The sequence below is a fragment of the Sarcophilus harrisii genome, chromosome 6 (genome assembly GCF_902635505.1).
Source record: "Sarcophilus harrisii chromosome 6, mSarHar1.11, whole genome shotgun sequence".
Classification (NCBI taxonomy): domain Eukaryota; kingdom Metazoa; phylum Chordata; class Mammalia; order Dasyuromorphia; family Dasyuridae; genus Sarcophilus; species Sarcophilus harrisii.
Genome location: NC_045431.1, coordinates 158,339,209 through 158,356,690, shown reverse-complemented (window position 1 = coordinate 158,356,690; position 17,482 = coordinate 158,339,209). Strand labels below are relative to the sequence as shown.

Genomic DNA, 17,482 nt, shown 5'->3' with positions numbered 1-17,482 from the left:
TGAAAATATAGACTAGAAAATTTTTGCAAATTCCTTTTTATGGAATACTCTAATTTTTGACTGTTGCTCTGGCATCTTCTTTGTTCAAGCTTACAATTCTTGTCTCTTCACTCTTCACTGGATTTTTAATTTTATTTTTTTGTGTGTGTGTTTCTTTGACTTCTTTGCTTTCATCTTTTATCTTTTACTCTTCAGTATTGGTTGAGTATTCAGGATTATCTATTCTGTTCTAGCTTTCAATTTTTTCAGTGGTAGACAGTTTTTCTTTAGAAAGATTGGCAGTAAAGAAGGAAGAACTATGGAATAAGAACTTAATGATTATCAAAGTATGGTGAGGGCATCGTAGATGGGTCTGGCAGGAGCTAAAGATAGAAGCATGGTTGAAAGTGCCCTGGCCTCTGAAGTGGAGCACCTGCAGTCAAATTTTACCTAGACATTTCACCATCTGCTTGGTCTTGGTCAAATCATTGACCCTCTCTAGAGCTTGGTTTGTCATCTCCAAAGTGTGATGGTTTCTGAAGTCCCTTCTAACTATACAGGGTCCTCAAACTATGGCCATGGGCCAGATGCAGCAGCTGAGGACGTTTATCCCCCTCATCCAGGGCTATGAAGTTTCTTTATTTAAAGACTCACTAAACAAAGTTTTTGTTTTGACTATAGTCCCGCCCTCCAACAGTCTGAGGGACAGTGAACTGGCCCCCTATTTAAAAAGTTTGAGGACCCCTGAGCTATAAGATGATGAGGCTATATAGAGGACAGGAGATAGGGGGAGGTTGAAGATAAATGAGATGGGGAAGGAACAATTTTAGTGGTACACTGCTAGAGGATATCAGAAGAAATGGGATCCTGGGAATAAGGGGGCAGCCTTGAACAGAGTTGTCTTTTGTAAGAGATTGGAGCAATTAAATAGAGAAAATGGGATGATGTTAATAGGTTTTAAGATTTCTCTAGAAGGAAGAAAAAGTAGTTAACTCTTCATTATTTTGCACAGATAAGAGGAAAATTGATTTTTTTCCTCTAAAATACTTGACTTAATTACACTTAAAAATTTATTTTCTTTCATCTTCCATTTCTCTACAGAGGAATTTTGGCCATTGCCTGGAGTATGGCAGATCCTGAGTTATTGCTGAGCTGTGGAAAAGATGCCAAAATTCTCTGTTGCAACCCCAACACAGGAGAGGTATGGGAGGTTAATATTGTCTTAAAATTTGCTGTCCCTAAGGTAATGATATTTTGTTTTTCTCTGAAGAAGAAATTCTTTAAACTGTTTATTTTGAGTATGGGAATTAAGGATAGCTGAAAGTATTATAGAGATGTGGGTGAATTTTTATACTCAAGAAAAATTTTGTCATGATGTTATATGGTCACTAATATTTTGCAGAGAAGTTAAATATATAGAGCAACTCATTGTTTTTATAAATCTTATCAAATTATTCTTCTTAATCTTACCAAAGATTAGTTAACATAGTAGCCGGTTTTTAAAATTTATTTTGAAGTGTTCATCACTTTATACTTTATCGATAAATTGTCTTATCAACTTAGTTATCTTTTAATAAGTTAATTGGGGGAAAAGGCTAGATATGCCTTCTTTTTTTCCCCCAATTAACTTATTAACTTATAACAAATTTTTAAAACTGGCTTTGAAAAATAATGTGACACTGGGTACCTAATGCATCTGATATAAATATGGAAGAATGTGATATTTCTAAGCCTAACATGCAAGTTGGTTTCACTGCTTTAATGTAAAAGGAATACTTACTTTATTAGTAATGTGTAACTATGTTCATTCCCATACTCATTGCTTTTGGGGGGGGGGGGTGTTTCTATTTTGGGGATTTTCACATGTAGCAGAAAATACTTTAGAGGGGAATTGAAGTTGAAAAGTAAAGTAGGTTTGGAGATAGAGTAGATTTCTGAAATCATGTTAAATTTTGCCTAATAAAATTTAGAGACCAATCCCAAAAATCATATTCCTTTGCATCATTCCAAGGAAAAAAATCAGATTTAGAAATATCAATTTGACTTATTTTTCAGTAATATAACTTGGTGATGTGACTTCTTTCATCAAGACTATTTGTTCACTCCTGAGGAAATTAGAAAAATACTGTTGATTGTGAATATGATTTTAAATAGTTATTTGTTGTAGCCAAATTAGCCATTTTAAACATGAAAGATGTGCATTTTTTGAACTTTTAAAAACTCTGATGGACAAGTAGTACCATTTTGTCTTGAACAAAGGAATAAAATACAGAAGTGCTTATATTTCTTTTACCTCACAAATAGAAGACTGTGTCACTCTTGGATCTTTTTTTTTATTTTTTTGATGTTGTTCTTCATTGCTTAAGATAAAAATAATAAGACTCTGAGTCATCTAAAATCCAAATAAAATTGATATCATTTTGGCAGATAAAGATCCAAATGGACCTACTATCATATATAATTTCTACTATAAGGTATATTGTCCTTTTTTATTCTCATCAGCTCCTATAAGTAAATGCTGAAAATATTCTGTTTTTTGTGATGCAGTTATATGTATTATTAATTTTTATGTGAAGATCTCCTTACTTGTCTCATTCCTAGAATGCTTGTGCATTGGTTATTTTAGGACTCTACTTATGGTTTGTGTGACATTTCCAAAGATAGTTTAAAAACTTGAAGATAGCTTTTGAATGTTATTTGTCTGCTGGCTGTCCTGGTTGTAAAGTGATAATGCTATTTCCTGATTTTGGGGGCATTGGGGATTTGCTCTAGGTGCTGTATGAACTTCCCACGAACACACAGTGGTGTTTCGATATCCAGTGGTGTCCCCGAAACCCAGCTATCCTCTCTGCCGCTTCCTTTGATGGACGTATTAGTGTTTACTCGATCATGGGAGGGAGCACAGATGGCCTGCGACAGAAACAGGTAGACAAGGTATGGAAAGTTTGGGATTTCATTCAAGAATCTATTTTTCTTTCTGGTGGATGAGCTTGAAAGCAGCTAATTAAAAAATAAAAGTAGATAATGCTGATTATGCAGGACCACTTTTATGTTTTTCGGTGTCACATGAGGCATATGATGCCTAGCAGAAATGAATTTTTACATTATTTTACCTTTTTTATTAAGCTCTCGTCATCATTTGGGAACCTTGATCCCTTTGGCACAGGACAACCTCTTCCTCCTCTGCAAATTCCACAGCAGACTCCTCCACAGGGTGTCGTACTGCCATTAAAGAAGCCACCGAAGTGGATCCGACGGCCTGTGGGGGCTTCGTTTTCGGTATGTTGATTTTGCTTATATCAGCTGTGTGAGGGTAAGATTGGTTATTAAAGTGTCTTTTCAGAATGGAGAAGGTAGAGGTTTTCAGAGTTCCTGTATAATTTAGTATAATCCAGTTAAAAGGCTCCCCAATCACTGAGATTGTTGATGGGACTTAAGAGAGAAAGAACATAGGAAACTAGGGTACAGGTAGGGATGTGTCATCATGTCCAGTTCACCAGTGACCCCTTAGTCCATGGTTTTGTGATCTCTGGAGAGTGTTATGGAATAAGCTTAAGTATAAGGAATCCTGTGCTAGATTCCCCTTGACCTGCTTTGTGGTTTTGAATTGATAGCATGTCCAGATTCTGTAAAATTCCTTTATAAAAATTGTTTGCTCTTCCAGAGGTTGTGATGCTGTAGATCCAATTATGTCTCATGTGTATCTAAGGATTTTTAGGGTAGCTCTAGAAATCACATACTTACAGGGTATTTGTAGCTCTTCTGACCCTGGACCCCACAACATTATGTACTAATAAAATTTCGCTCCACTTCTGGGAATTCAATGTGTGTGTATTTTATTTTCCCCCAATTATATGTAAAAACAATTTTTAACTTTAATTTTTAAAATTTTGAGTTCCATATTCTCTCCCTCTCTCCACACTACACTAATTGAGAAAGTAAGCAATTTGATAAAAATTATACATGCACTTAATGTGTGTGAAGCTGAACTCCCCCTGGTGCTGTGGGATTGTCTCGATGCCTCATCGTCTGTTAGCATAGTAAATGCTGAAGAAATGCTTTCTAACCTCCTAGCAGTGGGCCCTCTGTTTCTAGTTACTTCAGTTCAGAACCTTGATATCATCTTCAACTTCTTCCCATGCACATGCTTCCTGACTGCAGTTAATTATTTATCAAGTCCTTTGTTCTTCCTGTAACTATCCACATTCAAGCTTACTTCTGCACCTTGCTGGGCTCCCTGTGTACTATTTCCTTGTTCCTTTTGACACTTCGCTGCAGCACGATTGTCTTGTTGAAGCAAATTCATCAACAGACATCTAAAATACACTTCATGGATTGTATTACTTACCTGTTTTGAATCCTTCAGGATAACCTATCATCACACCATGCTGGAGAGCATCTAGTTCCACCTGTGTCTGAAAATGGACTTCTAATAAAGAGCCGCAAGCTCCCAAGGCAACCTGCATAGTTCTCTGTGCTGAGAACTTCAGCACAGCTCTGGTTCTCAGGAAGATTTTTCTTATGTCCAGCCTAAGTATTGCTTTTGCTCTTATTGCTTCTAGTTCTGTCCTGGGAAGTCTAGTCAGGCCAAATCATTCTTCCATACAGTTGCCTTCAGGTTTTTACAACTGGACCCTCCTCTCCTGTTCCAGCTTTATGTGTCACTCGACTTCAAACAGTCTGGCCTTCTGGTAGCTCCTTAATGAAGTCAGCAAGGGGCACCACAATGCATAGGGTACTCTGCTGGAGTCAGGAAAACTTGAATTCAAATCAATCCTCAGACACCTGCTTGGATCCTGGGCATGTCACTTCATTATTGTCTGCCTCAGTTTCCTTGTCTGTAAAATGGGGACAGTAACAGCATCTACATATTAGTATTGCTAAACTGAGATGATATTTGTGAGGACCAAAGCACAGTGCCTGACATATAGTAAATGCTATATCAATTATTCTCATTCTTCCTTCCATCTCTTATCTTATGCCTTTGCTTTAGTGTCCACTGTGCCTGAAACTTACTTTTTTCCTTCTTCACATCTTGGAACCCCTTTTGTCTTTGAAGACTTAGTGCAAACACCAACTTTAGTATGATGCCTGTTCAGGTATCCTTAGATATTTTATCCTTTCTTCCATTCCTCAGGTTACCTTGAATCTGATGTATGTTTTTGTATGAATTTTATTATGTTATCCCCTAAAAAAGGATGTGAAGTCCTAGAGGTTAACTATTAGTTTGTTTTTGTCTTTGTCTCCTTAGAGTCTATGATGGTAGGTGTTTTATAAATAGTAGGTGTTTTATAAATGGATCTTGAAAGTCATAGCTGTCTGACTCCAGCCTTATTTCCCATTGTTTCCTCTACATGTTTACTCTAATAAGACTGATTGAATGTATCTGAAAATACTGCCTGTATTAAAACTAACAGTTTTGCTTATGTCTTTCCTCCTACTGAACGTGCCTTCCTAATAATAACTAATATTTACATAGCACTTACTTACATTCCACTACCATTCTTTCCTCACTTATCAGAATTCTGCTTATCCTTCTAGGCTTTTCTTTTAAGTCCCATTTCTTTTGTGAAGTTTTTTCCAAGTGAATCTTCTCTCAAGAATCTCTATCCTTCAAACTCCTCTGTTCAATGATCACAAAAGAAGATCTTTTTTTCAAAAACAAGACATCCCAGATTTATCTCTTTTCCTTTTTGGACAGGGTTACTAAATTGGATGATCAGAGGCATTCTGCATTTACCTATATTTTGCCAAAGCCTTTGGTAAATTATTTCATGCTTTTTGGTGAGAAAGGTATGAATTTAGATGAAATGGTCTAGCACAGTGGTCCTCAAACTTTTGTTCTCAATATCTTTAGCCTATTAAAAACAATTGAGGATCTGTCCAAAGAGTTTTTGTTTATGTGGGTTATAGTTATAGATATTGATCACATTAAAAATAAAAACTAATTATGAATTTGTGAACTCTCTGAAAGGATTTCAGAGATTCTCAGGCTGCTCTGGACCATACTTTGAGAACCACTGGAGGAGATCAGGTTACCCTATTAAGCACCTATTGTATGCGAGTACTATGCTAAAGGACCTAAGATACAAAAAGTAGAAGAAACCATCCTTGCCCTTAAGAAATGTACAACCAGATGAATTTAGAGTGGCCAGACTTTGAGTTGTCTTGTCTGGTCCAGTGTTAGGAGATCGGAAGGAGGCAGGAGTGCCCCTTGGGATCTGAGTGTGACTTTTAGGTTGTGTGACATTTGTATCAGTGACTTGGCTAGGACTTAGACAAAGTTCTCCGCCTGTTGCAAATTACACAGAGTTAATAGGGGGTGATCACTCATACCCTGTGATGATCAAAATTAAAAAAGATGTTTGCAGACTAGCGTATTGAGATCAGTGTAATTAGGTAAAAGGCAGTAGGGAGGAATGTAACATTCTAGAGTTGGATTTAGAAAAGTAACTCTACAATACTAGCTGGGATGACTAAGGCAGCAGTTTGAAAAGATCTGGGCCTTCGATGAACAGCGACAAACTCTGAAGTTTAGTGTTAGTGATCATGAATTGTCTAAGGTCCATGTTGGTATATTTACATCACTAAAGTTCTTACAACCTTGATAGGGGAAATGATTATTGTTGTTGTTGTTGGTATCAATGTTTTTGTAAGTTTTTCTTTGTATTTTTATAGTTTGGAGGCAAGCTAGTGACTTTTGAGAGCATGAAGCCGCAGCCAGGAGCAGAGCAGCAGCTCCAGCGCCACCAGGTGCACATCAGCCAGGTGGTCACAGAAAAGGAATTCCTCCTGCGCTCTGATTACCTTCAGCAAGTTGTGCAGTCACAAGGCTTTGTCAGCTACTGCCAGAAAAAAATTGATGCTTCACAGACTGACTTTGAGAAAAATGTGTGGTCTTTTTTGAAGGTAAAATTTACCCTCCAGCTCATTCTTGCATCATCTCTAATTAATTGATTGCCTGTGACCTTGAGCACATTCATTGATTTTACTATTCTGCCTTCATAATAACTGTTCAACAAAGTATTATAAGCTATCTATCAACAAAATTCTAGAGTTAGAGTTTTAGGAGTCTTATGGGTAACTCTTATAGCTTTAAGGGGGGGGGGTATCTTCAGAGTTTGAGTGATTAAAAAAATGATTTTGCTTTGCATTTATTGTGAGATTTACTTTTGAGTTATATAACTCGGTGTTCAGTTATATAGAGATAGAGGGATAGAGGTAGTGGTTCCAGATATTTTATATTTGTACAATTTTTTATATTTTGTTAAGGGTCAGAGAAAATGCTTAATTGAGGATTGTTCTCTAAAGCTATTGTGCCAACTTTTTTTTTTTTGGCTATTATTTGAATTTTATTCTTGTTTCATTATATGTAGTGTTTACTTTCTTCAGATCTGATTAATAATTCCTTAATAAACATGTGTATTTGATCAGATATTTTGTTAAAAAATCAATTCCTTTTGTATTTTTGTTTTCTTATTTTTATTTTTAATGTTATTTTATTTTTCTAAATACATGCAAAGACAGTTTTCAACATTCACCTTGAAAAAGCCTCATGTTCCAAATTTTTCTCTCTCTACTTTCCCCTCCCCATTTCCCAAGATAGCAATATTAAGTGTGTGCAAGTCTTCTAATTATATTTCCAAAATTGTTGATGCCTTTTGTGTATTCATTATAATTTATTTTACTTATTAGTATTTTATTTTTCCAATTATATGTAAAAATAGCTTTCAGCATTTCTTTTTGTAAGATTTTGAGTTGCATATTTTTTTCCTTTTTTATCTTTCCTCCCCAAGACAGCAAGAAGAATGATATAAATTATATATGTACAATCATTTAAAACATATTTCCATATTAGTCATGTTGTGAAAGAGAAATCAGAACAAAAGGGAAAAAACACAAGAAAGGGAAAAAACTAACTAAATAAAAATAGTATGCTTTGATCCACTTTCAGTTTTCATCGTCTCTGAATGTGGATGATATTTTTCATCCCAAGTCTATTGAAATTGTCTTGGATCATTGCATTGCAGAGAAGAGTTGTCTATCATAGTTAATCATCAAAAACCTTGCTGTTTCTGTGTACAGTGTTCTCCTGATTGTTCTCACTCAACTCAGTATTAGTTCATGTAAGTCTTTCCAGACTTTTCTGAAATCAGCTTGCTTATATTATTTCTTTTAGAACAATAATATTTCATTACATTCATATAACATAATTTATTCAGCCATTCCCCAATTTGTGGCCATCCTCTCCATTTCTGATTCCTTGCCACTGCAAAAAAGAGCCATTGCAATTGATTTTAAACAATTAAAAAGATATACTATAGCATTAGATTGATTTTCATGAAAATGAAGATTTTTAAATACTGATTTTACTATGATGATGTGTTTTATTTCTTAAAAGGTAAATTTTGAAGATGATTCTCGTGGAAAATACCTTGAACTTTTGGGATACAGGAAAGAAGACCTGGGGAAAAAGGTAGGTGTAAGGAAAATTTTAAAAAGATGTACTTAGGCATATGTAAAATTTAAGTCAGACTTGTCCTGTAACACTGTGATTTATTAATGTCAAGCAAGGCACAAATTGTCATGAAGAGACTATACAATGGAAAGTCCAAATAAAGAAAGGGTTTCCAAAAAGATTGCAGTTCTTCTGTTTGCAGATGAGCTAAATCTGATTGTTTCAAGCCTTAAAACACTTGAGAGATTCCTAAACGGGATCATTGATTGGTTCTTCACTTGACTCTCTGAATGAATGAACATCAGTTCCTTTATCTTGCACAGATACTTTTTATGGACAATTAGCTGACTAGACGGCTAGAATTAAATCCAAGAAGATTGGGCACAACTGCCTTTGAGAAATTGTGTATTGTTTTTAAGAATAAGAGCTCATCTTTTTCACACCATTATTCTTGGCAGAAAAGACCCATGTATACTGATACATCAGTAAACTCTAGCATGTTTCTGGCAAAGAATTGTACAAGAAGCATTGGGTACAAAATTTCATCAGATAAGGGGCAGCTAGGCAGCCCAGTAGATAGAGCACCAACCTTGGAGTCAGGAGAACCTGAGTTCAATTTTGGCCTCAGCCAGTTATGAGCAGTGTGACCTTAGGCAAGTCATTTACCCCTGACTGCCTCCTCTCTCACCTCCCTTCTTTCTCTCCTACTCCTACCCAGCAAGAATTTCATCAGACAGATATGTGCCTAGACAAGGAAATGTGCTAATCTGTTGGCTGATATGGAGGATGCATGGCCTGCACACTCCATTTTTTAAAAAAAAATTATTGATGTATTTTATATTTACATTACAAACATATAGTGAGAGGTCTCTTCTAATAAAATAAAACAAAAAAGGAAAACTGACAATACAGGGACCCTATCTGAAAGTTCTTGAAATATTCCATACTTGTAACACTCACTTCTTTAAAAAAAAATTTTATTTTAGTGAACAAAAGTCTATTTTCTCTTCTTCCTACCATTCCTCACACTGAAATAAAGAGGAAGATACTTTTTTAATTAGCACAGTAGTGTATATTAAATCCATCACTTTGTTGTGGATAGTATGTTTCATTATTGGTCCACTGGAATCCTGAATGAACATGGTATTGATTGTCCTTTTCACAATTATCCAATGTTTTACAATTATGCAGTCAGTACTGAGATTAAAATAAAGATTTTGGAAAGGATAAAAATCATAGAAGGAAAGGATATGGAGTTAAAACCTGTGTACTTAGGAGAGGAGTCTTGCAATCTATGGGTTATAGAAATTTTGAATATCAAGTTGTTGTTTAAAATTCACACACACACAAATTCTTGATCTGGGAAAACCATGCAGAAAATAGCATTCTGATTCTGCATCCTTGTAAGGAGAAGAGGGGCTAGCTAGATAGCTAATCTTTGTGCAGCTCTCCTCTCCAGGTAACACCAGCTTTTCTAAAGCTGTCATTCCTCCTCCCCTGTCTCCCCCCCCCTCCCCCCCCCAAATTGCTGTATTTCACCATTAAAGACTTTTAGAGACTTGGTTTGTATTTTGTTCCTGCTGATTCCCAGGTTTAAAGTTATAGGACAGGTTCATTAAACCAGCTGAGGAGCAGAATATTCCTCTCCTCTTTACGAAATCCGCGTTGATTTGCTGATATTCTGTCATTAAGACTGCAAAGACCATGTTTTAGTGGCTTCTCTGTTTTTGTTCATTACCGAGAACATTTAATCAGTTCTCTATTCTTTCTTTTATAATTAATGAAAATGCAATAGTTCTGTGCACATTTTTCCTCCTCTTACATTTTGTATCCTCATTGCTTCTAATAGCTTTTCACTGTGTTCAGTAAATAGAATTATATGTGCTTGGTGGTATTGTCAGGAAAGGGCAAATGAGTGATTTTAAGCCAACGTTGTTGTCAGGCCAATTATTTCATAAAGAATGTTTGCAGTTTAATGGTAATACTTGGTGGTGAAATTACAGAATTAGTAGAATTTCTTCTATTCCTGACATAAGAATTTACGGTCAAGTTAGGATATCAACAGCAGCACATGTATTGTGGAAAAGAACTTTCAAGTTTTTTTTTTTTTAAAAAGGTAAAAGAGGAAGTAATAGAGAAGAATTTTCTAGTTGTCATACAAATTTGTTACTTTTTCATTTTAGAGTTTTAATGTCCCGTTTCCTCTGTAGACAGAGGATTTTTTTTTTTTTTTTACTGAAAACCCATCAATGCTAGTATGCCTTGGTTACTGCGCCAAAAAAAACATTGACTTAGTTGAATTAAGATTTGAAATGCTAAACCTGGATTTTGTATGGTAAGTAGAGTTTATTTTCTTAAAAAAACATTTTTTTTTTTATTTATGCTTGTTATTTTTCTGTCACCTAGATTTCCCCCATGTCTTTCTCCCTTTCCTTCCCAGAGAATCATCCCTTGTAACAAAGAATTTTTTTTAAAAAAGAGAGAGAAGGAAGAGAGAAAAAAATCAGCAAAACCAATCAACTTTTTAAAAATCTGACACTTTACACAGTGCTCCACACCCATTGACCCCAGGGGCATTGTCTTCTCATATTTCCTTTTTTGGAACCAACCTTGAAGAATCTGTTTGAAGAATATGTACCTCAAAGACATTGACTTGTTAATCTCATTAAATACTTTAATCTATGGGATGCTTTCCCCATGCTGTAGATAGCTCCAGTGAAGTAAGTGATGCACTGGAATAGAGCACCAGACCTAGAGTCAGGAAGATCTGAGTTGGGATCCTGCCTCAGATACTTATTAGCTGCATAACCCAGGGCAAATCACTTAGCCCTATTTACTTCAGCTACATGTTTGTAAAATGGGGACACACTGGAGAAGGAAATAGCAAACCATTCCAAGATCTTTGCCAAGAAAACTCAATGGACAAAAGTCTATGGGGTCACGTAGCACCTGACACAATTGAATGACTGAACAACAGCAACAACAAATAGCTTCAGAATCTGTAAGGAAAAATCTCCTCATCTTTCTCAGTACTGTTAGAACTACTTACTTCTCAAGTCTTTCAGTTTGATTTAGTAAGGTATGCCAGATTTGCACTTTAAATTATATTTGATAGCACTTCAATTTTGACTAGTGTGATTAATTGGCATTAAATATTGCAAGATAGCCTTGTTATTTTTATTTTTTTGTAAATGATAGTTATAGAATAGGATGATAGCATCATAGAAGATGAACATTAAGAAATTAGGTCATTGGTATATATGGGTTTATTTTTCACTTATGTTTTTTCTTCTCATTTTAGCAACACACTTAATATTGATTAAGCAGTCAAAGTGTTTTTAATACTAGATAGTCACTTTCTTTGGGTTTTGCAAAAAAAATGGGGGCAGTTAGATGGTAATGAAAAGAGGACCAGCTCTGAATTCAGGAAGATCTGAGTCCAAATCTGGCCTCAGACACTTAACACTGCCTAGCTGTGTGACCCTGGGCAAGTCACTTAACCTCAATTACCTCAGTAAAACAAACAAACAAAAAGATGGACACTAAATTAGTATAAAGGTATTACAGGTAGCCAATGATGAAGGGAATAAAAATTCTAAGTCAAAATATATCCTGATTTCACAATGGCTCCAGTTTTTGCAGCATGGGTACCAAAAATTAATTAGTTTTATTTAAAATAAAAAGCATAGAGAAAAATGTCTGTTTTAATGATTAAACAGCAGGGAGGGTTAGCCTGTCGGATTTCATATAAATTAAAATAATATCATTAACCAATTTTCAAAAATTGTTTTGTAAAAATCTAAAACACATTCTTTTCTTTGTTTAAACATTCTGGATTATTTTGCCATTAAGAATTTAATAAGAGGAGCAGCAAGGGAAGTGGCATATTGGATGGAGCCCCATTCCTGGAATCTGGAGGACCAGAGTTCTAATATGGCATCAGACACTTGATATTTACTAGCTATGCAAGTACTTTTAGGACCAGAGTTCAAATATGGCATCAGACACTTGATACTTCCTAGCTGTGCAAGTACTTAAACTTAATTGTCTCACAAAATTAAAAAAAAATACGTTATAAAATGTGAAGTTTTTCTATAGTGCAACAAAACCCTACTTGATATATTTTTTGTTTTGTTTCAGATTGCTTTAGCTCTGAAGAAAGGTGAAGGCCCTGAACTGGTAAGAGAACCAAAAACAACTTTTATCTTTTAGTTCTTTATCTTTAATGGAAGAGCAAGATGCATTTTTGTCTCTTCTTCTGTACCATAAGTGACAGACTATATCTTGCTTTGAAAAGTTTAGTTCAGAGTTATAATTTTTTGATTAAGACATTTTATCTTGCTCTTTGAATTGTACTAACTCTGTCAGAAGAGAAATAACTACAAATTAGTATTTAATATATTTGTAAGCTTGCAGGTATTTGGAGCTGAGCCATAGACTGAGAAGAAGGATGTTAATTGTTTGTTATCATTATTATCATTATATTTTCATTGCCAGTAATTAATTGTTTCAAATTAAAATCATTTCCTGTTGCTTTTTATGGGTAAACTTATTCTGAATTTTGTTAGGTCTTTTGGATTCTTTGTTTACTCATATTCTTTAATGCTTACATTCTCTCAACTCTTGCTGTGCTTATTTCCTCTGCTAAAGGTTCTCAAAGATTCTGACCAGTTGGCACCAAGTGATGGTCAAGAGAGCCATGCTGCTGAAGAGAACTTTTTTGGAGAGGTATTTATTTTTATTTGTTTCTGATTGTTGGATATGTATTTCCTGAGTGCATCTCATAATTGCCTAGCTTGAAACTCATGTTTTTCTGATTCATATGTGCAGTTGTAGAAGTTCAAACATTTATGTGTTTTGCTAGATTCCAGTGTCATGCCCTCAGACTGAGGATTTTATGCATTCCTATAATTCTGTGACCATTTTTCTAAGAGTATATGTACCATAAGCATCATTTGAACTAAGATTGTGGTGCAGTAGATACATCAGAATATCAGAATGAAAAATACACAATTCACAATAGTCTGTTGGCATTGAATATGAAGTTCATAAGATCATAGTTAAAGAACTGAAAAGAAATCTTGGAGGTTGGTTAGTCCAATCCACTTTTACTTTATATATGAACAAATGGAAGCCTGCAAAAAGTAAGGGACTTTCCCGTGGTCTCATAGGCAGAGAAGGGGTAGAGCTGCATTGGGAAGTGTTTTTTCTTTTAAACCATATTGTCTCTTAAAGGATTAAGTGTCTTCTCTCCTCCTTGGCTCTGTATGTAGAGTATAGTTGATAGAGGATTAAGTCCTTGAATTGGTGCTCCATTGTGGAGTCCAGGGAAAGGCAAATTTACTAACTTGTGTCTCCCGTATTGTAATTGTTGTGAAGAAAGGAGGAGAAAGCTTTTCTGTATGTTTTATGCTTTTTTAGACCCATGACTAGACAGTCCTTTCATTTACATTTTTCTCCCTGTATTTGATATCAGAAACATTTTGATTTCAGATGTTTTATCCTGTAAAGTTGGTCTCAATATTTGTTTCTCCCTTTACCTTCACTTTTTCATAGTACTTTGAGTCAAGTTTTGACAATATGATCAGTGATGATGGTCAGTGAATTTTGTAACTGTTAAATCAGGGCAGGGGGGAATTTGTGTGGGAAACAGGTTAATTTATAGATTATTCTAAAAGCTGTTTAAAAAAAATTACTTTCAAGTATTTAAAACCAGGAAGCTAAATAATTGTTAGTAAATATAGTATTATTTGGGGAGATTTAAGTAAATAGGCAATAAACAGGTAGTTAGTACAGTATTATTGTAAATGGGCATTTTCCATAGTACTTGAAAACATTTTATGTATTAAGATTCCTTAACATCTTATTAGACTATTAATTTATCTTGAAAGTACTTTTCTTTACCTATAGATTTTACAAAAGTAATTTCCAGCCCAGTTTTTCTTTGAATTAAAGATGAATTCATGAAGTCCTAATTTTACTTTACTATTCTTTTATCTAGGAAGAAAAAAGATGTTCTGCTCCCATGTGCGTGTGTGTGTGTGTGCGCGTGTATGTGTGTGAGAGAGAGAGAGATCATCATAGCTCTCAAAAGAAAATCTCTCATAGAAAACTTTTCTGTAACTTTATGCTCTTTTTGATCCATGGATGGATAGTCCTTTCATTTACTTTGTTTTCTTTTAATAAAATAAAACTTATTTTATTTTTATAAGTTTATCTTATTATAGTTACATTATCTTCTCAAAGAAATGTCATTTTTTTCCTTCTAGTCTTTTGATCCAAAATAAGACCTGGTCAAGTAAATAAATCTCAGTGAAAATTAACTTTAAATAACCAACTTAAATTAATATTCTCTGATTTTTTTTAAAGTTCTTTTTTGTTTATCTTTAGGTGGGGGAATATGAGAAATGAGATTTCATTATTCTCTAATCATTGAATTTTAGTTTTACAATTATGAGTTGAGGGGACTTTGATTGGAACTGACTCCAAAATATCCTTCACTGTTAAGCCTGTGACTTAAACCTGAACAGACCAGACAGAGGGTATCGAATCCAGTGAGAACTGAGTTTTTATGTGATTATCCCACAGTCATGCAGTAAAAAGCATGGCCATTGACTGCTGGGGATGTAGAAGGAGAGAGGAAATGACATTTTGTTTATACTTTTAGTTATTTTACCTTTCCCTACTTCATTTTATAGCTCATTCCTTTTCCCCATGTAAAGATCAAATTTGTTAAGTTTTCCTTTTTTTATGAACAAGAGAATTTGTAACTTTAATTCACTCTTATTAAAAATAATTTTTGTTGATCTTTCTACATTTCCCACAGTATTCCTCCTCTATTTGACACCGTTGTGGCAAAATGTTTTAAATGCCAGACAGTGAACTTTATATGTTATCCTAAAGGCAAAGGGGAGCCAGGAAGCACCTCAGACTGAAGCTTCTTGATCTTGATCAGAGAATGACAATTATGGGAAATAAGAAAAATGATTATTGACATTTCTATTTCCTTTTATATTTTCATGGACCATTCTCATGAACATTAGATCACTAGATTTTTACTATACCATTTTACTGTTGAGGAAGCAGGCTTGGCTTAATAGTCCTAGACTGGAAGCGACAGATTTCCTTTCTCTTTGCACTGATGCAAAGTGACATATTCTTAGGGAGAACCTGCTCAATCATTGAATTATATACATAGTCATATACTTTTATATTACTTACAGTAGTTGTGTTCATAGCTATTTTTCCACTAAGTTATATCCTTTTCCCTCTGTCTTTAAGATCACCAAAGAGGAAAATCAAGAGACTGAAATTTCTCTGTCAAGTGGAGGAACATTTAATATTTCTGTCAGTGGAGGTAAATGCATATTTGTTTTGTTTTCAGTTAGAATTTAAATATTTTGCTTTTTCCAGTGGAAATATTGTTTCCTATCCTGAGAATTGGTATAGTTGGCATAAGGGACAGAAGGGAAAATATCCATTATTAGTTGATGTGTTGTTATTATTCCATAAATTATTTACTTGTGGCCAAAGTCCCGGATAATATATATTCTTAAAAGTTCTTACAAAACTGTTTAAATATGGCCAGAGTAGAAAAATATTTTACTTTTCTTAAAACTTACTAAAATGTTCTTGAATTAATTAAATTCCAAAAATATAAATATTTCCTATCATTTGTGTGTATATGTTTATGAGAGAGAAAATGAATAGGCCTAATTATAATGTATTTTCCCACATTGTCTTCAAAACACAGATTGGTATGTTTAATGCTAAACCTAATTTAATTTGATGGTTTTATTTCCCTATTACAGATATTGATGGCTTAATTACGCAGGCTTTGCTGACTGGTAATTTTGAAAGTGCAGTTGACCTTTGTTTACATGATAACCGCATGGCAGATGCCATCATATTGGCCATAGCAGGTGGACAAGAGCTCTTGGCTCGAACTCAGAAAAAATACTTCGCAAAAACTCAAAGCAAAATTACCAGGGTATGTATTTTTAACTAGATAAAAGATGAAATAAAATCTCTCACTCTCTTTTTATTATAAGTACCATAATCAAACATCTATCTTTCCCTTTGTTTTTTGAATTTTCTTTTTCATTTGATTTGAAGAATAATATCATGTTAGCGTGTTGTAAGATTACTACTTTTTTTTTTTTTTTTTTTTAGATTATTTTTCCTTCCTAAACTATAAAAATGTTAACTATGAGAAGAGGAAAATAGTTTCTTAAAAGACAATTAAACTTTAGGGTTTTTAGCCCAAGTAATTTTAGTAGTGTGAATGTTGGTGTAAAATAGTGAGGAATGCTATTATAAAGAACAGTCCCTTTTTGAAGTATCACTTAGGTGATTTGATCACAACTATGTGAGAAATATTTCTTTCTCTTCTTGTTCTCAGTCATGCTCTGTAATTTTATTATTGATGTAGGTGAAAAGAGCAGAGCTGAAGGAAGGGTAGCTGAGCTTTTTTAATAGTATTTTATTTTTCCAGATACATGCAAAGATAGTCCTCAACATCCACCTCTGCAAAACCTATGCTTCAAATTTCTCTCCTCTTTTCTCCTTCCCCCCCAAGACAGCAAGCAATCTGACATGCCACCTACAATTTTTAAACTGTCTTAATCCCCAAAATGACCATCAAAACAGAATGCCATATTGGGAGATTCCAGGAACATGGGTAATTTGGTGAAGCTTCCCCTTTCCCTATTTCACTTGCTTTGCCACAAAAATCTCATTATCAGCGGTATTTCAACACACAAGGTCCTCCTATAGATCAGAGATTACAGTTTTAGCAGTTAATTCTTTGTAGCTAAATCCCCTTAAAATATTTTTTAAATATTCTAAAATTCATTGTAATGAACTTTATCTAAAATAATAGCCACGCTGAATAAGCCAAATGTGAAGAGTGACTTCCTAGTATTATTTCAAGCTCAATTTCTCCCTTCCAGTACGTGTTTGTGTGTACATTCAATACACATATACATATACATTATAAAAGAAAACTCATTGAGATGTTTATTATAAAGTCTTGCTTTAAAAAGA

The 17,482-nt window shown here is 34.4% G+C and overlaps 1 protein-coding gene across 11 annotated transcripts in view; it reads left to right on the top strand.

Moving 5' to 3' along the window:
• Positions 1-17,482, top strand: part of SEC31A (SEC31 homolog A, COPII coat complex component) — a 71,578-nt gene that overhangs the window by 14,714 nt on the left and 39,382 nt on the right. For all 11 annotated transcript variants that reach the window (XM_031942360.1, XM_031942364.1, XM_031942363.1 and 8 more), the window contains exons 8-16: positions 1,081-1,180; positions 2,752-2,913; positions 3,106-3,258; positions 6,658-6,888; positions 8,381-8,455; positions 12,578-12,616; positions 13,088-13,165; positions 15,719-15,794; positions 16,249-16,427. In XM_031942360.1, coding sequence (XP_031798220.1) covers positions 1,081-1,180; positions 2,752-2,913; positions 3,106-3,258; positions 6,658-6,888; positions 8,381-8,455; positions 12,578-12,616; positions 13,088-13,165; positions 15,719-15,794; positions 16,249-16,427 — 1,093 coding nt within the window. The remainder of the gene's footprint in view (positions 1-1,080; positions 1,181-2,751; positions 2,914-3,105; positions 3,259-6,657; positions 6,889-8,380; positions 8,456-12,577; positions 12,617-13,087; positions 13,166-15,718; positions 15,795-16,248; positions 16,428-17,482) is intronic.